General features: G+C 39.9%; 1 protein-coding gene across 2 annotated transcripts in view; it reads left to right on the top strand.

Moving 5' to 3' along the window:
* LOC143295345 (tyrosine-protein kinase SRK3-like) overlaps positions 1–19,588 on the top strand; it is a 36,466-nt gene extending 16,878 nt beyond the window's left edge. For both annotated transcript variants that reach the window (XM_076606994.1, XM_076606993.1), the window contains exons 6-8: positions 4,823–4,979; positions 9,235–9,366; positions 12,253–19,588. In XM_076606994.1, coding sequence (XP_076463109.1) covers positions 4,823–4,979; positions 9,235–9,366; positions 12,253–12,452 — 489 coding nt within the window. In that variant the 3' untranslated portion in view covers positions 12,453–19,588. The remainder of the gene's footprint in view (positions 1–4,822; positions 4,980–9,234; positions 9,367–12,252) is intronic.
* The last annotated feature ends 181 nt before the right edge of the window (positions 19,589–19,769 follow it).

The following is a 19,769-nucleotide window of genomic DNA, read 5'->3' as shown; positions in this document are numbered from 1 at the left end:
AAGGCATTTGAGTTTTACACTCAGTGTGAATGTCGCACATTCATGGCAGCACAAGCCAGTACGTTTAGTTTGAACGGGGAGGGAGGGAAAGAGAGGGTGGGTGACAAGCTTAGCTAAGCTGGGAGCCCAGAGACAGACAGGCAGTTTATGAGGGCTGCACTCTACCACACCACTGACTTTGTGTTATTCTCTGCGGAGTGCCTCTTACATGGACCGTGCGTACAGCTGTGAACTGCTGCTGACAAAGTGTCAGAAACAGGGTGATGTGTTTTTTAAATATCTTACGCTGTGTCAGAATGCAACAAGTTGGGTGCTATGGTTGTGAATAGATGTTTGATTCTCTGACAAGTGTAACAGTACCAAACATGAGTATATTTAATTTCCTACATATAGTATGCAAGCGGCACAAAACTTGGCCAGCACATGAACGTTCTGTGCAGACTGAGGAACACACATGAATTGTTCTGTTTCCAGATTGCAACTCTTGGTTCAACACACACTGTTTTCTGATGGTCAGCTCCAGTGTTTTCAATTTTGTTGTCGCTAAGTAGAAATCACATGTGAACCATGAAGGCTTTGCCTTTTGTTACTGTTGTTACAAAGGCCAGACTGTCAGAGCAGGGCGATGACACTCGCAGAGAGATGTGAGCAGGTTGAGGTCCTGTTCATTTCCTGCACTCCATCATGATGGATCTTGTCCACTGCAGCAGTGTGCGCCTGTGTGTGTTCTGTGGGGTGAGTGAAGGGGAACATGTTGTCATTCATGCCTTCCATTCCACAATAACTATATTTATTCAGGAAAAATGTAAAAATCAATGACTATTCCTTATGATGATAATAATAATTGGTATTTGTATAGTGCTGAATCTTGTGCAGAGACAAATCAAAGTGCTTTCAAACCAGTCATTCACACGCATGCATAACTCTAAACTTGAGAAACTGAAGACAGAGAAGAGGCACGGGAAAGAGGCTATCTTTGAAAAAGGTGGGTTTTAAGGCCAGACTTCAAAGAGCTGAGTGTGGAGACCTGATGTAGTGAAAGAGGAAGTTCATTCCAAAAGCAAGGTCCATAGACAGAGAAAGAATTACGGCCAACAGTGGAGTGTTTGAATCTGGGTATGCGTGAACAGAGTGGGTCCAAAACTGATCATAGAGAGCGAGATGGGGTGTAGAGATGAAGGCAGCCACAGAGATAGGCAGGGGCAGATTTGTGATTACATTTATAACATAGAGTGCTTATCTTGTACTTTATTCTGTGTGAGACAGGGAGCCAATGGAGATGTTGCAAAAGAGGAGTGATGTGCTCAGATCTTTTCTTTCTGAGGACAAGTCGGGCAGCAGAGTTTTGTATGCACTGAAAGGACTAAATGGATGAAGCAGGCAAACCAGATAATAAACAGTTACAGTAGTCAAGGCAAGAGAGAATGAGAGAAACGACAAGTCTAGATGTTGTGTCGGTTGACAGATATTTCCGAATGGAACTGATGCGCCGCATTGACAGTAGCAGGATTGACAGGTCTGACTGATCAATTTTTGCATGGACAGTTTGTTGTCAAGGACAACGCCAAGGTTCCTGACTGAACTGAAAAGAGGGATTGATGAACTGCCAAGTTTGATTGTGTCAGTTGTGATGGAAGAGAGTTTTTGTTTAGTTCCTATGATGATTGCTTCGGTCTTGTCTGCGTTCAGTTGTAATTTATTTAGTCATCCAGTTTTGAATGCCCAGGGAGCAGTCGGATGTTTCTTGCAAGAGCGAGGACAAATTTAGACAGGGCCTAAAACAGATCCCTGTGGGACTCCGTATTTGACTTAGATGGGGTCAGACTGGCAATTATCAACAATGACAGACTGGTTCAGTCGGTGAGATATGATTTGAACCAGCTGAGAGCAGTGCCATTGATACCAAACATAAAATGAAGACGGGAAAGAAGGATTGAATGGTCTATCCTGTCAAAGGCGGCTGACAAGTCGAGAAGAGTGAGAAGGGAAATTTTTCCTGAGTCGGATGCTAGCAGTAGATTATTGAGGCTGTGGCAGAGAGTGGTTTCGGTGCTGTGGTCAGCACGATAGGCAGACTGAAAAGGATGGAGGAGATTGTTGGAACAAAGGTGGTTGTTGAGCTGCTTCAGGACAGCTTTTTCAAGAAGTTTTGACAGGAAAGGAAGGTTTGAAACGGGTAGATAGTTTTTTCAGAATGTTTGAGTCAAGGTTGGGTTTCATCAAAAGAGGCCGGACGATTGTAGTTTTCAAAGTGAATGGAAAAGTTCCAGTGAGTAGGGATGAGTTAACAATATTGGTGATTGTGGGGAGAAGCTGTGAGACACACTGGGAAAAGACAGAGGCTGGTATAGGATTGAGCTCACAGGATTTTATTATTATTTCTTTCAGCATTTCATGGACTTCTGTTCAGTCAAGGGATTGAAGGAATTGAGAGGAGTGCCGTTGAATTGAGGATCAGGGTGAGCAGGTTGGAAGGGTGTTTGTTCTAAACTGGTTCGAATATTTTGGACTTTATCAAAAAAAGAAAGAAGAGAAGACATTGGGGAGTTCAGATAAAGTGTAGGCAGAAGGAAGAGGAGTCCTTTTTGCAGTACCAAGAAGATTTGACATGATGGAATAAAGAGATTTGGTGGATGTGGCATCGAGAACTTGAGAAGAAAAGAAGTTTGTCTTTGCTGATGAGATCATATGTTTGACTTTATTTATCTGTTTTTGGAAGATTTCATTGTGGACTTTCAGTTTTTGTTGATCACCATCACCGTTCCAACAGGCGGCGCTTGCATTTTGCAGTGTGAATGTCTTGTGGGTGCCATGGGGTGGGAGGCCTGTCAGGGAGCATGCAGGTCATTTGGGGGGCTTGGGGGGGGGGGGGTGCATGTTCATCCAGCAGTTGAGAGAGAACAGTGTTGTAATGTGTAGAGACGTTGGAACAGGAAGTTTTGGAAAGGTGGTCAGCAGCTTGAAAAGAAGATGTTTCAAAGTTGACAGATTTCAGGTTGCGAGTAGTAATGTATTTTTTGGTTCTGGTGGGTTTTGAATTAAAGTATTAAGCAAGAAGATAACATCAGAAGTGAGAAGAAAGTTTGTCAGTTGCAGTCACTGATGAAATTACAGCATCAGAGTCATGTGTGATGAGCCAGTCCAAGGTATGGCCAGATCTGTGTGTTGGTTCTGTGACAAGCTGAGATAGACAGACATAGGCGTTTGACATCAGTGGAAGTTTGGTTGTTGAAATGAAAGTTGAAATCTCTGAGGAGGATAAGTTTGCCAGAGCGAAGGTTGAAACAGTCAAGTAGTGTTTGGAACTCTTCATGAAACAAAGAAGATGTTAGGTTGTTCTTATGACAAGGAGGATGACGATAGAGACAACAGAAGATGATTGAGTGACTGGGAACATTGAGAGTGACTTCAAGCGTTTCAAAAGAATCGTGTGGAAAGGCGTGGTTGTGGGAGAAGGAAAGGGATGACTCCGTGATGTCTCTGTAGGCGATGACAATGCCACCTCCATGAGAGTCGAGCAAGTGACTTAGTTTTGAAGCCAGGTGGGGTCAGTTGTTTTAGTTTTGGTTTGTGACCTTGTGGCTTTAACCAGGTTTCAGGTTTCAGTAAGGAATACTATATCATAGCTATTTTCAAAAATGTAATCAGAAATATAGTCAGTCTTTTGATCAGGGCAGACAGACTGAGCATTGGACAGACAGGCATGAAAGAGACCAAAGGTAGGCAGAGATGAATTCAGTGGCGAATCAGGTGAGTTAGGCAGACAAACAGTGGAAGAAGACTGAACAGTGGAGGACAGTTGGAAGGCAGAAAAAGGTCTGGGAGTTAAAACAGATGTGGGAGAAATAGGAGCACTATCAGTAGTGCTGACGTCAAACACGGCAGGAGCAATGTCAGAGGAGATGCCGGGCACGCCAGAGACATCAGCAGATGTGACAGTGTCAGTGACAGTCACAGCAACAGCAGGGCTGACATCGGAGATAGGGGGACGATCAGTACAGGGGTACAGGGGACAGAGCCCCACAATCGGCGAAGGCTGCACGCTCTGGTTCCTCTCTTTGTTCTTGGTCTGCCGATGCCCAGGTTGATGATGCATTGAGTCATGTCATCACGTAGTCGGTGCTGTTTTACCCATGACATACTTGACAGCAATGCTCTGATGTTATTGATGTTCACCATGGTGACAGTGACAGTGCAAGAGCAGAGGTTGGACGGTATGAGAGGGCTGGGCGTGAGAAAAACATGCCAAAAGGCAGAGAGTATTGTAGGAAGGGCGAAGATGGTCACTGACACAACAAAAAGGGTCATGTGAGCAGCGCTCGTTTGTGTCACTTTGTAAATGAAATCACAAATATAAAGAAAATTAAATGTCAAATTGTTCCAAATGCAAATAAAAATAATCTGTTCTGACCTTTTGAGTCCCAGAAATAATACGCCCACACAGATATAAATGATGTCCAGATCAGAACAGGAGAACCACAGAAACACACACAAAAAGGCAGAGACCAACACAGTGCAGCCAGTGGGCGCAAAGGCAGGAAACACGTTGTCTCTGTGTGTGTATGTTCCAAGTGCGGTTACTAGTGCATGTTAAAGATTTCAGAGCAATAAAAGGGTTCTTCCTGGCTGAATTCTGTAGAAAAAAAATCCAGTTTGATAGGAAAACAAGTATGTTTGTAGACAGAAAAATAATAAGGCTGGCACTGCATGGTAGTGATGACACACTCTCCCTGGGGAGAGCAGCCCGAATTTCAAACAGAGAAATGTGTTGTGACAAACAGTAGTGCAGTACAATACAATGCCCGGATGCTGTGTGTGACAGGTTGCCAGCGGAATGTCCTACCTGGAGCGCCATGGATACATCCACACGGACCTGGCGGCACGAAGCGTTCTGGTGGGGGACAACAACGTCGTCAGGGTGACATACTTCGGTGAAGTCCGAGCCACTAACGAAGATGGGGAATACCTCCCTGAAGGAGGTACGTGACACTGTTGCTTCTGATCCGACCGACCACACAGGGCCATATCAGGACTGCCTAGCTAAATGAAAAATTCAACCACATTAAAAACACAAAACCCTGTCACATCTGAAGAAGAAAACAATCCACAAAATACAAATAATAAACTGTAAAACAACACATTTTATGTCATATTATCCTCACCATTAACTTAAAGCCCCTTAAGACAAACAAGATCAGGCTGTGCTGAGGATAGTCCTACCTCATTTATCTTCTCCAGATTTAAAAAAAAAAAAAAAAGGTTTAAAAAAAAAAAGTAAAAAAATGAAGCCACACAAAAATACATAAAAATGTCACATAGGCAAACAGCACTTCAAAATGGACTGGTGTCCATCCCAGTGTTTACAGTCTCTCTACATAACAGCACTTAAAAAAAAAAGAGAAGGCTTGCTTGGGGAGAAAAAAAAGCAGGGGAGGTGGGGAATGGACAGGACAGGCAGAAAAGCTGAAAATTGTGAAGGTAAAAAAAAAAAAGGAAACAAATAGAGCAATAGAAAAGAGAAAATTTTTGAGCACAGAATTTCTTCTTAAGACTCTCCCCAGAAGTCACCAGAAACCACACTTGTCTTGCTTCAGTCTGTTGTATGTACATGCCTCAACTCTGCCTGGGACTTTTTGGTGGCTGCTGACTTCATTTCAGATGGTTTTGTCACATGCTGCACAGATATACAGCCTGTACTCAAAGCTCATACTCTTTGTTAACTGTAACATTGCCACTGTTGTTTTTTAAGTTGCTGCTGTACAAATTATTAATCACAGTAAACAACAGATTAGTCACCATTTTTTGTCCTTTCTAATGAAAACTGGTCATCCAGAATTGTTGGGAGTTTGTATTGGATGGTAATTTTATACACTTGGGCAAGATGTTCATGGATTGTGAACATATAAATGGCAGTGTTTTTTGATAATATCCAGCCCGTCTCTGTGTCTATCAAACTGTTTATCTCTGTGCTTGTGGGTGGTGTGTGTGTGTGTTTGTTTTGTTTTTAGTTTTTGATATTGTGTTTATTTTTCATTTGAGCATACTTATCGAGTGTGATCGTAGTAAAGAGCAGTTTTGTTTAATGTGTATTTCTATTGCTTCCTGGGTTTATTGCTTTCTGAAATATTGACCTATTAAAACTGCACAGAAATGTTAATTAAAAAAAAAAGAAGAAGAAAGTTCTCTTTGAAGCCGAGTTAAGATTTTCAGCTCCTTGTTTGTTTTGTTTGGTCCCTCATGCTGTGGAACATGGGGATGGGGGTGGGGATTTATTGAATCTTTGGTCCTTTAAAAAGAATTGTTCATTCAGTCAGTATAAGTGTGTGTGTGCGTGCGCGTGCAAGCGTACGTCTGTGTGTGTGTGAGAGCATGTGTGTGTGTGTTCATGCATCTGTGTCAGTGTGTATCTGAGTATGTGCATTTGTGCCAGTGTTTGTGTGTGTGTGTGTGTGTTCATTCATTAGTTGAACCTCTTTTCGCTGTAAGTGATATAAGACAAGGATAGGGGAAAAAACTGCTGGGAGGGGAAAATTCATGTAAATGTATGTTGTGTGTGTGTTAGATAATGAGAATTACGTGTGTTCATTCTTTAGTTTAGCATCTTTTCACTGTTAGTGATATTAGATGATTAAAAAAAAAAAAAGAAATAAGAAGAAAAAAATGAAAAAGTGTGGTGGAGTGGGGAGAGGGAAAGAGAAGTCAGGATAATGCAGAAAAGGTAGAAAACTACTGAGAAATCCATAACTAACATGAAATTAGCTTTGACAGTAACAATTCAATAATGATGATAATAACTAAAACCATTAACATAATAATGAAGTACATTAAAGGAATGTAGAAATAGGGCTATGAACTAATGCCTTTGAAAGTTCAACAAAAAGAACCTCGTTAGAAATAACTTCCCCCAATTCATCTGCAGAATAGTTACTCTCTGTGAAATACTTGGGCAAGAAGATATGTAACTGCTGACATTGAAACAAACTATGATGCAAGCCGAACTGCATACCACAAATGCATATAACATTTTTACTATATTTTGTCTTCAGCGCGTCAAGTTTTATACGGAAGAAAGTAGAGGTTATTAATCTTGTATAGCAAGCTGATGAATTCAGTATTTTTTCTTTGATAATATGTTCGGGGAATAATGTCCCTTTCTGTATGAGGTTCATTGAGTCGGTTAGAAATGGAATGGGAAGCCCAGAGTGGCATAAGGCAATGCGCAACTTTCAGATTAAAAAACTCACATGGTCATACTGCCCGGGACATGCAGGTGTTAAGGGAAATGAGCGAGCTGACAGACTTGCTGGTAACGCAACACCAAGGAGTGGCCTACATCTAGGAAAATCGGAAATCCTCAGAAAAGTCAAAGAATATCAAAAAGAACAGGTACAAGGCCATCACACCATCGATCGCCTCAAAGAAATAAAAGCAGAGAGAGGGAGTGGCTGTAAGTCTAACATGAAAGGTAGAGCACGATGCTTTGCTAATCAAACAAATATCGGCATCATTTCCAAACCAACATTGCGCAAATTTCTTCAGAACGGAACAGAGTCTCTGTGGGCTTTTCCAAATACAATAGACTGAGCAACACACTAGACGCCACGTTCTTGGCATCAGAGATCTTTTCCCATCCCTCTTGCAGCCAATCAGTGGCAGCCTCTGTGCGTGTGTGTATGTGTGTGTTTGTGTGCATGTGTGGGTCTGTATTTTTGAGTGCGTTTGTGCATGTGCGAGAGCGTAAGTGTACACAAGTGTCAGTAGAGTTCTGTGCACGTGCGTGTGTGTGTGTGTGTGTGTGTGTGTGTGAGGGGGAGGTGGGGGTGCGGGGGGAGGTGGGGTAGAGGATGAGGTATGTGAGTGTATGCATGCCTACACTGTGGGAGCAACAGGATATTGGAACGTATATATATATATATCTTTGTATATATGTGTGTGGAGATATGGGCATATGTGTGTGCTTGTACAAGTAAGTGTTCATCTGTGTGTGTGTGTGTGTGTGTGTGTGTGTGTGTGTGTGCCGTGGAAGCTGTGATACGTAGACTAGAAATGAGTGTGTGGAGGAGGGGGGTAGAGGAGTTGCAGGGTAATGTGTGTGGTGTGTGTGTGTGTGTTGGAGCTCATGTACGTTTATATGTATTTGACTGTGCTTTCATATCTCTGAAACTGCATGTTCGGTGCATATCTGTTATGCATGTGTGGGTGTATATGTGAATGTGTGTCTTCATGTTTTACATCTATTTGCTTTTTTTTTTTTTTTTTTTACATTATAGTTATTATTTATTTATTTATTTGTGTAAGCTTATCTATCATTTATTCACCTTTTTTTTTTTTCCCTCAAGGCCTGACTAAGCACGTTGGGTTACGCTGCTGGTCAGGCATCTGCTTGGCAGATGTGGTGTAGCGTATATGGATTTGTCCGAACACAGTGACGCCTCCTTGAGCCACTGAAACTGAAACTGAAACTGTCCCTTTCTGTTTTGAAGACTTTGCCTTCCTCCGTTTATGAAATCGACCCCATGCTGTTTTTTCTAACATAGTGTATGTTTCTTTCACGGAAAGTCGGACAAGTATTTTTGTCGATTTTTCTGAATCTTGTGCTCCTCTTTTAGCTGCTTTATCAGCAGTTTCATTGCCATAAATGCCCACATGAGAAGGCACCCAACAGAAATGACATCAGTACCTTTAATCCTCAAACAATGTACCAAATGATTTGCCTCAATAACTAAGTCAGGTCTTGTTTCAAGGCTAAATGATTCTAGAGCATAAAGTACTGATTTGGAATCAACAAAGAATGCTATTTTCAAGAAAACTATTTGATGGCTCACCAAGTAGCTCAAAGCTTGTATAACAGCAACAAGTTCAGCCGTAAAAATGGAAAGATTCTTTCCAATAAAATAAGATTTTTCAACTTTATAAGCGGGAATAGAAAAGGCCGCGCCAGCATTTTTGTCATCAAGAACGGATCCATCTGTAAATACATGGAGATGATTCTGGTATTTTTCTGCTATGTGTATTCTGGCAGTACTCCTCGTAATATTGATGTTTTCTTCCTTTTTTGTTTCAGAATAATTGATATCAAAATCTCTGTGTGCGCGCGCGTGCGTGTGTGTATATTGTGTGTGTGTGTGTGTGTGCATGTGTACATTATTTGTGTGCACGTATACGGTGTGTGTGTGTGTGTGTGTACATTGTGTGTGTATGTGCGTTTTGTGTGCATTCTCTGTGTGTGTGAAGCTAAGAAAGTACCTATCAAGTGGACAGCATTAGAGGCAGTATTGTATGGAAAGTTCAGCACCATGTCCACAGTGTGGTCATTTGGCGTCCTTCTGCAGGAGATGATGACCCGTGGCCAGGTTCCTTATCCAGGTATGTCATCATCATGGTATTCCTCATCCAGGTATGTCATCATCATGGTATTCCTTATCCAGGTACATCATCATCATCATGGTATTCCTTATGCAGGTATGTCATCATCATGGTATTCCTTATCCAGGTACATCATCATCATCATGGTATTCCTTATCCAGGTACGTCATCATCATGGTATTACTTTTCCAGGTACGTCATCATCATCATGGTATTCCTTCTCCAGGTACGTCATCATCATGATATTCCTTATCCAGGTACATCATCATCATCATGGTATTCCTTATCCAGGTATGTCATCATCATGGTATTCCTATCCAGGTACATCATCATCATCATGGTATTCCTTATCCAGATACGTCATCATCATGATATTCCTTATCCAGGTATGTCATCATCATGGTATTCCTTATCCAGGTATGTCATCATCATGGTATTCCTATCCAGGTACATCATCATCATCATGGTATTCCTTATCCAGATACGTCATCATCATGATATTCCTTATCCAGGTACATCATCATCATCATGGTATTCCTTATCCAGGTATGTCATCATCATGGTATTCCTTATCCAGGTATGTCATCATCATGGTATTCCTTATCCAGGTGCATCATCATCATCATGGTATTCCTTATCCAGGTACGTCATCATCATGGTATTACTTTTCCAGGTACGTCATCATCATCATGGTATTCCTTATCCAGGTACGTCGTCATCATCATGGTATTCCTTATCCAGGTATGTCATCATCATGGTATTCCTTACCAGGTATGTCATCATCATCATGGTATTCCTTATCCAGGTGTGTCATCATCATGGTATTCCTTATCCAGGTACATCATCATCATCATGGTATTCCTTATCCAGGTACGTCATCATCATGGTATTACTTTTCCAGGTATGTCATCATCATCATAGTATTCCTTATCCAGGTATGTCATCATCATGCTATTCCTTATCCAGGTATGTCATCATCATAGTATTCCTTATCCAGGTACATCATCATCATGGTATTCCTTATCCAGGTATGTCATCATCATGGTATTCCTTATCCAGATATGTCATCATCATGGTATTCCTTATGGAGGTATGTCATCATCATGGTATTCCTTATCCAGGTATGTCATCATCATCATGGTATTCCTTATCCAGGTACGTCATCATCATGGTATTCCTTATCCAGGTACATCATCATCATGGTATTTCTTATCCAGGTACATCATCATCATGGTATTCCTTATCCAGGTATGTCATCATCATGGTATTACTTTTCCAGGTATGTCATCATCATGGTATTCTTTATCCAGGTATGTCATCATCATGGTATTACTTATGCAGGTATGTCATCATCATGGTATTCCTTATCCAGGTATGTCATCATCCTGGTATTCCTTATCCAGGTACGTCATCATCATCATGGTATTCCTTATCCAGGTACGTCATCATCATCATGGTATTACTTATGCAGGTATGTCATCATCATGGTATTCCTTATCCAGGTATGTCATCATCCTGGTATTCCTTATCCAGGTACGTCATCATCATCATGGTATTCCTTATCCAGGTATGTCATCATCATGGTATTCCTTATCCAGGTATGTCATCATCATGGTATTCCTTATCCAGGTATGTCATCATCATGGTATTCCTTATCCAGGAAGGGAGATATATATATATATATATATATATATGTGTGTGTGTGTGTGTGTGTGTGTGTGTGGAACATGCCTCTCAAAATCTCTCAAACAAACATCTATTTCAGAATTTGGCAGGCTGTCCAGGCCTGACCACGATGCTGGGTCAGATGTCTGCTTCCATTAAAAGAATTTTTTTTTTTTTTATCAGATGTGTTGTAGAGTATACAGAACAGTGCCCATGCTTTGACACCTTGAAACTGAAATGAAACACAGAGAAACACGATGGAACAGCTTTCAGTTCTTCAACTGTATGGACCTGGAATTCACTGCTTGTTTCAGTCTGACACAGCCCCTCACTCACATCCTTTACAACAAATCTAAAAACGTTCCTTTTCAGTCTCCACATAACTCTCTCTCTCTCTCTCTCTCTCTCTCTATATATATATATATATATGTGTGTGTGTGTGTGTGTGTGTGTGTGTACAATCTGGCACTCAAGGCGACAAAGTATCACCCTAATACCCTCTGACAGAAGATCAAATGTGCATGTCAAAGATCTTGTAATCCCTATCATCATGCAGTGGGTTATGGAAACAACATACTGAAAATGCACACTCCTGAAAATAGAGTATGGCTGCCCACATGGTGGGGTAAAGGTGATCATACATGTAAAAGACCACTCTTGCATATGGGCAAAAGTGGGAGATGCAGCCCACAAATACTGAAGAGGAAGAAGATGACAAAAGAACAGTTCATGAAGGCAGTGATTTTTTTGTTTGTTTGTTTTTGTTTTGTTTTTTGTTTTTTTGACATTGTTTTAGTTTCCAGGTGGACTGGTCCGTATGGAAACTGCACAACATCAGTGAAAATAAAACACAGGGGCCAGATCTGTGCAAAAACCGAATGCACTGGTTTATATTTTTATTTATTTATTTCTTACTGTGCTGTTCTCAAGGCCTGACCAGAGGGCATTGGGTCTGCGTGTGGGTCAGGCATCTGCGGTCCACTTAACAAAATATTTTATTAAAGAAAAAAAAACCACCCATATGTGATGCAGCATATAATTATGGACTAATCCACTCCCTCTGTGACAGCTTTCTGAAACTATAGCAGAATTTATTTTGGCTGTAAATACATGCACACTGGTTTTATTTAGTTGTTTCTGAAAAGAAAAACACAGACTTAAATAAAAGATCAGTATCCATGAACAAGTGTTGTCTGTTTTGTTTTGTTTGTTCGTTTTTAGGCATGACAAACCGTGAGGCATTGGACAAGGTTGAAAATGGATACCGGATGGCAAAGTGTCCCTCAACTCCGGAACTTCTATACAAGCTGCAGCTTGCTTGTTGGGAAGAAGAGCCCAAGAAACGACCGACGTTTGGCTTCCTGTTCAACTGTTTGTCTGATTACTCCACTCTCACAAAATCTGTCTCCACTTCTTCTTAAGGCAGAGGGACATGTCCATTGTTTCTTCTTTCTTTATGCATTCCCTTTTTTTTTCTTCTTCTTTTTTTTTGGATACTTTGATTTATTTGAAGGAAATAGAAAGTAAAAGTGCAAAGGAAAAAACAAACACCAGAAAGAACTGAACCCCCACCCCCACCCCCTCCATTCCCCCCTCCACCCCCCCAAAAAAAAAGATTGACCAAAATTCCAGCCTCAAATAGCCTCAAATTCCAGCCTCAATACTAGTATTGGATGCAGCATAATACAGTAGTCTGATAACAACTCACCATAATCACACTGACATATGTGATGCAACATGCGAAAACCCTGTTGAAGTCACAGCCAGCTATTTTTTGCTATGCCCAAAAACATGTCGTTGATTACTGAAAATCAAGATCTTTACAGATTTCGTATCTTTGAAGTCTTATCTTTGCTGTTGGTAAGTATTTTAGCATAAAGCTGCCTCAGACTGTAGTAATATTTAATGTTTTCAGGTGTAAGTTCTGTTGCTATTGCTGTACACCTTCATCACTTAAGTTTCAATGTTCAGTGCATTTGACTGAAGGCTTTTCTGAAATTTCGTCAGCCAATGATGTGGCAATACACTTAATGACTACAGTTAGTAAACATTATTTTGATCTGGGATCTTAAGCCAAAGTTCAAATGATTCATCAGCATTACTGGAAATGTTTTTGTTCAAACACAAATGCGGCCTTTGTCTCTCATCTGAACATTCACTGTCGCCATTGACTCTGCTCTCTTGTGGCATGACATCACTCTTCCACTTGCCATTCTTGACTTCATTTGAGTACAGAGAGAAAATATGAATCTTTCCATGCTTTTTTCACACAGACGTTTTTAGTTTACTTAATTCTGAATCTTTTGACTCCACATATATGTTTGATATAATTCTTGTTCTAAAGTTATGAGCAGGGAAATAAGGGGTTTTTTTTTTTTTTTGCATGAGCCAATTTCTCCATTTGTTCTTTTCGACACACCAACTTTGGAAAAAACCTATGATAGATTGACCAATTCTGGTGATTGTTTTTTGTATGTTCATCTGTGATTTTTACTCTCTGAAAGGTCATAAATATCATCAATGAAATTCTGACTTAAGCTGGGTTTTTGCATGCTGCGTCACAAACATATTAATATGCAGATAGCATAGATTTTTATGGTTCCATTCCACACAAAATTGATCACATGACTGTTTACTTTCACATTATGTGATTCAGGTTCAAAGTGAGCGAGTGTGTTATTCAGTTTTAAGTGGGTGATAATAGTTTTTGGAAAGTTGAAAGACTTGTTAGAAGTATTTCCATCTTAGATTTGTAGATGTATATTTTGGCAAATGTCATCATAAAATGAAAAATATCATCAACTTTTATTCATTCATCAATTCAAAAGTGACATTATTGTGTGAAATAGATGTGGACATGACAACCATCCATTGTTCTTGAGTTGGCCTTGGGTCATACCCATCTCACATCACAAAGGATTCAAACAAATTTTATTCTTGAGATATGTGTTAATTCTGTATTTTCTACCTTTTCCTTTTTATTTTACTTCATCACATGAACACATTTGGACAGGAAGATACCTTATACACATAAAATGTTAGTGTTCAGTGCTACCCCCAGTACTGAAAATGGATAACAAAAAAATATATATTAATGTTGTATTTCTAAATATACTGAATATCTGGTTATTGAAGATTTTCTTTAAATTTCACAAGCATTTAAGAATTTTTTTAAAGTCAAGGAGTAAGGGGGGAAATTTTGAAGAGAGAAAGAAAGAGCCCACTATCCCAAATGACCTTTTAAAAGGGTGCTTATTGGAAAGATGAATTGTTTGAGAACTTCCATGACCTTCAAATGTCAGTCCAGGAAATCATACTTCCTGTAAAAGTTTTTACTGAATAGGAGAATTGGTTTTCAGAATGTTAAAGGGAGTTCATTCTGTACTCTGGGTATTTTACAAGAAGAATTTCCTTCCACTTTGCTGTTCCTGTAAGGAGAGGGTGGTAACATTTATTTCATATCCAGATGTTAGGAGTAGTGTTGTAAGGAAAGGGGGAGATGATGATATGGATACTTATACAGCACATATCCTCGGTCAGAGACCAAGCTCTAAGCGCTTTACAAACACAGTGTCATTTGCACAACAGGCTGCCTACCTGGGTAGAGCTGACTGACAGCTGCCATTGGGTGCCCATCGTTCGTTTCCTGTGTCATTCAGACAGGTTTCAGTCAGACACACACACACACACTCACACAGACATGTAAACTTTTATGTTTATGACCGCATTGTTTTATCTTCCCCACAAGGTGGAATGAATATGCTGGTGTATTAATGATTGTGTACAGCGTTTGCTATGCTGGTGTATAAATGATTGTGTACAGCGTTTGCTATGCAGGTGTATTAATGATTGTGTACAGCGTTTGCTATGCAGGTGTATAAATGATTGTGTACAGCGTTTGCTATGCTGGTGTATAAATGATTGTGTACAGCGTTTGCTATGCTGGTGTATAAATGATTGTGTACAGCGTTTGCTATGCAGGTGTATAACTGTGTACAGCGTTTGCTATGCTGGTGTATAAATGATTGTGTACAGCGTTTGCTATGCAGGTGTATAAATGATTGTGTACAGCGTTTGCTATGCTGGTGTATTAATGATTGTGTACAGGGTTTGCTATGCAGGTGTATAAATGATTGTGTACAGGGTTTGCTATGCTGGTGTATAACTGATTGTGTATAGCGTTTGCTATGCAGGTGTATAAATGATTTTGTACAGCGTTTGCTATGCTGGTGTATAAATGATTGTGTACAGTGTTTGCTATGCAGGTGTATAACCGATTGTGTATAGCGTTTGCTATGCAGGTGTATAAATGATTTTGTACAGCATTTGCTATGCTGGTGTATAAATGATTGTGTACAGCGTTTGCTATGCTGGTGTATAAATGATTGTGTACAGCGTTTGCTATGCTGGTGTATAAATGATTGTGTACAGCGTTTGCTATGCTGGTGTATAAATGATTGTGTACAGCGTTTGCTATAATGGTGTATAAATGATTGTGTATTGCCTTTGCAGATGCTAGCATAATAGTCCATGTTTTGAATTGGTGCCACCATGCGCCAGTCTAGATAGTGTTTTTTTTTTGCTACCTTGTGCTGTTTCAAGTATCTGCCATTCCCACCCCCTCACATGCACACACACACACACACAGCTGGTGGAAGGAGGGAAGGAAGTGGGGGGTATGTGGAGGCTTTAGTTCACATTCAGTATGATTAGGTGATTGTGCAGTGACTATCAGACTAAAGTCAAGGTAAGAGTGTGTGGTCTGTGAAATGAATGTGGTCAGTAACATGACTGGTCGGTGAAATGACTGGTCAGTGACATGACTGGTCAATGACATGACTGTTGTCAATGACATGACTGGTCAATAACATGACTGTTTTCAATGACATGACTGGTCGGTGACATGACTGTGGTCAATATCATGACTGTGGTCAGTGACATGACTGGTCAGTAACATGACTATGGTTGGTGACATGACTGGTCAGTAACAGGACTGGTGATGTGACTGGTCATCAGTCACGTCACTGACTGATCATGTCATATCACTGACCATGTGTGTGTGCGTGTGCAGGGGATGGACTCAGTGTGTGTGCGTGTGCATGGAAGGTTATGCGAATTATATAACTGTGCATTATTTTAAATACTGTTGAACAGCTGGTTTTAATCATGTACCTCATGGTTTTGATAATGGTATGATATTTTCATCTCCTCTGTTACAATGCTTATTGCATTGTTGATATGTGATTATTGTATGAGATTAATTCGCATTAATTTTGTATTTATGCATTTCATGTGCCCCATGTATTCAAGATCAGTGAGTCTGAAAGTATGTAATCATTCCATGTGTATGATTGTGGTCATAGTATGAAAGGCCCACATCAACTTAGCATTTCAGCATTTTATGTCTTTATTTTGTTTACATTGAGTGTGATTTTTGTGTATTGTTTGCATAGCATACACCACACATGAATTTCTCTTATTGAGATTTTAAAGTATTCTGTAAGTTTTAAAAAGATATATATATGTAAAATATATAACGCCGTTGGTAACAATTACATGTGTGTTTCTAAATAAAGTCAAATCTTTGTTAAACTGGTAGTTTTGGGAGCCCGTTACTGTGATGTTTGACAAAAACATGGTGAGTGTGACTGATTTTTGTTGTTGTCTTGTTCATCATTTATCAGATAGATCCCCCGTCTCCTCGACGAAGGTGGCAGTACGTCACAGGTCCTCCGTAGAGCTTCCGGGCCGCTGGGATTGGGTCGGGCCAGGTTTTCTCTTGGAGCGCTTGGTGGAGTGGGCAGGACTGCAGCAGATGTTCTGTTGTCTGGCTGCCTGTTCTGCAGGGGCACTGCTCTGTGTCGTCAATACGGAGTTTCGTGTATAGGTGGTGTTTCAGGCGGTTGTGGCCTGTCCTGAGCCTGAAAATGGCTACCAGTTCTCGACGAGTCAGCAGGTAGTACAGGTCTGCTCTGTTCTGGCGTGGATGCTGCTGCTTCCACTTGTTCTGCAGCTTGGCCTTAATGACAGTCCTGGATTCAGAGTAGCTGGTAGACCTGTCCGTCTGCTCTTTCATAGTGCCTTCCTTTGCCAGGGAGTTGGCAGTCTCGTTGCCAAGCACATTGCAGTGGGAGGGAATCCACTGCAGGGTGACTGTGTGACTTGTGCAGAGAGAGGCGAGAGAGGAGGACAAATTGTTGAGTTCTGGATCTGTGTTGGACCAAAGGGCCTGCAAGATGGACAGGGCGTCGGTCAGGAAGACGACGTTGTGGCTGGCGTTGGGGTTGACCTTGATATGGGCTGCTGCTGTTTTCAAGGCTTCTGCTTCAGCTTTGTAATTGGTGGAGTACAGGCCGGTAGCAAGACAGATCTTTTCTTCTCTGCCTCGTGGATACTGAACATTAGACTCCTGCCACTCCGTTCCGAATGACCGATTTTGTAATGTTTGAAAGTTTGCAGCAGGAGACCAGACACCCACAGACTTAATCAGTATTCATAAGGGGCTGGATAACCAAAGTGCGTGTCGTAATATCATTTAGTTCAGTTCATTTAGTGGAGGAGGCCTGCTAAGCAGATGCCTGACCAGCAGAGTAACCCATCACGCTTAGGCTTTGACGGAAAATGTAATATAATAAAATAAGATCAATAAATCATTATAAAAAATGAATAAAATAAATAAGGGAAATGCAATGAAATAAAATCAGATAAATAAAGGATTATAAAAAAATATTGAAAATGAATGGAATGAATAGTTAAATAACTAAAACAAAAGAAAATAGTGATAATATAAATGAATCCATCAATAAATCAAATATAAATACATGCAGGCACACACACACAAGCACACACACATTCCCACATATCGCATATCCAACAACTCCCACAAACACGCATAAAAACATACACTCAGATAAAAGCATACACACATCCGCGTGCACAGACCCACTGAAACAAAGGAAAATAGTGGAACAAAAAATATCTGATTAATCACCAAAATTCCAGTACGGAAATCCATTTTGTACAGAAACGCCCCCACCATGCGTTCAGGAAACAATCTCTCAACTCACAAACTTTTTTCCATGCAGAAAATATTCAGTCTCTCCGTCTCTTGCTGACCTGTGTGAATTCTTTGATCAGATTTTTATTCAGTTCTTTTAGCAGAATAAATCGAGAACAGAAATTGAAGTGATAACACCATTTAAATCATGTTATTTTGGTATATCTCGGGCATTTCAGAATTTCTCTCAAATCAGAGGTAAAGGAGATGTTCCCATCACCTTAAACATACTGCAATATGTGTCCGTTATTTTTAGATCTTCAGAGATACGTGTTCGACAAGCATCTTTTTCAGATACTCGATGAGAAACTACGACATCATCCATTCAATTTATCTTTTCTGTTCATTCTAGTTAATTCAGTATCCACTTTAAAACATTCATATGCAGTAAACACATCAGTGGTTATTTCAGAAAGTCTTTAAATTTGGCGGTAAAAGAGATGTTGCCATCGCTGATCTTTGTGAAACAGTCAGTTCAAATTTTTTTTTTTAAGTTCATTCTAGTTAATTCAGTGTCCACTTTAGAATATGCATATGCAGTAAACATGTCAATAATGTAGTTAGTGTCAATGTATGTGTTCTGTCTAGAATTTGTATTTCTTTGCTTTTAATTGCGAACAAGAAAAACGAGGTCAATGTGTCTTCTTTCCAGATGTTAGGGCAGCTGCAAAGGGGTAAGAATGTTTTCGGAATCCAGAACGAGCATCAGTGAAATAAACGGTTAATGATTCGGAAATATGGCTAAATTCCAGAAACATATGACCTATCATTGGTATGAATGTGAAGATTTTTTCTTCCTACTATGTTTAAACCAAATTTTGTATCGGTGGACAAAATATTTCCAGAGAAAATGGCAATGTTTAAGTTTACCACAGACATACATGCACACACACACACACATACAACCGAACACCAGGTTATAACATAGACTCACTTTGTTTACACAAGTGAGTCAATAAACTGGGAAACCACAATGAAACAAGAGGGAAAAGGGGGTAGGGGGTATAACAGTGCCATGTGCAATTTCTGTACACGAGACAAGACGTGTTTATTTGAGGAAAAAACAACAATAATAATGATAAAAATGTAAAAATGAGAAAGACTCAGTTCAACATTATTCATGACACTGTAAGTTTTCCTACATGTTTTGCAGCAATTTAAAGAACGTTTTCAAGGGAAGGTGCAAAAATTGCTCAAGTATAAAGCTGAACCTTAAATCACCAATAGCATTAAAAGAGGAAGATGATAACACAGAAACTAATGAAATATTTTATTACATCATTCTTTTGGTGAAACATTTTATCTATAAATACAGATTAAATAAAATCAAACCGTGTATAATAAAAAACATTTTCTGGTCAACTTTTGAAACAGCTATAAAGTTGAAAAACATGAATGCACATAGGAAATGGTATTCAAAGTATATACTAGAAAAAAAGCAACAGAGCCGTTTCATGAACCTGTGGAAAACCATAGTGTGTTAAAAAAAGAAAAGTAAAACACTTTACCATTACACATCAAAGTCACAAGATCAATGGCTATACTACTGTGTTATATAAATGGGAATAGTTGAACAGTTTAAGAATCGCATAATACTGTCAGTAATGTGTGTTATTTCACTGATGGTATTTACGGTGACACTTGCGTAAAAGATCAACAACTCCACACTGGTAATCACTAC

This window comes from Babylonia areolata, chromosome 20, assembly GCF_041734735.1.
Source record: "Babylonia areolata isolate BAREFJ2019XMU chromosome 20, ASM4173473v1, whole genome shotgun sequence".
In the NCBI taxonomy this organism is placed as follows: Eukaryota; Metazoa; Mollusca; class Gastropoda; order Neogastropoda; family Buccinidae; genus Babylonia; species Babylonia areolata.
The sequence above is the reverse complement of the archived record's forward strand: the minus strand, read 5'-3'. Positions and strand labels throughout refer to the sequence as shown.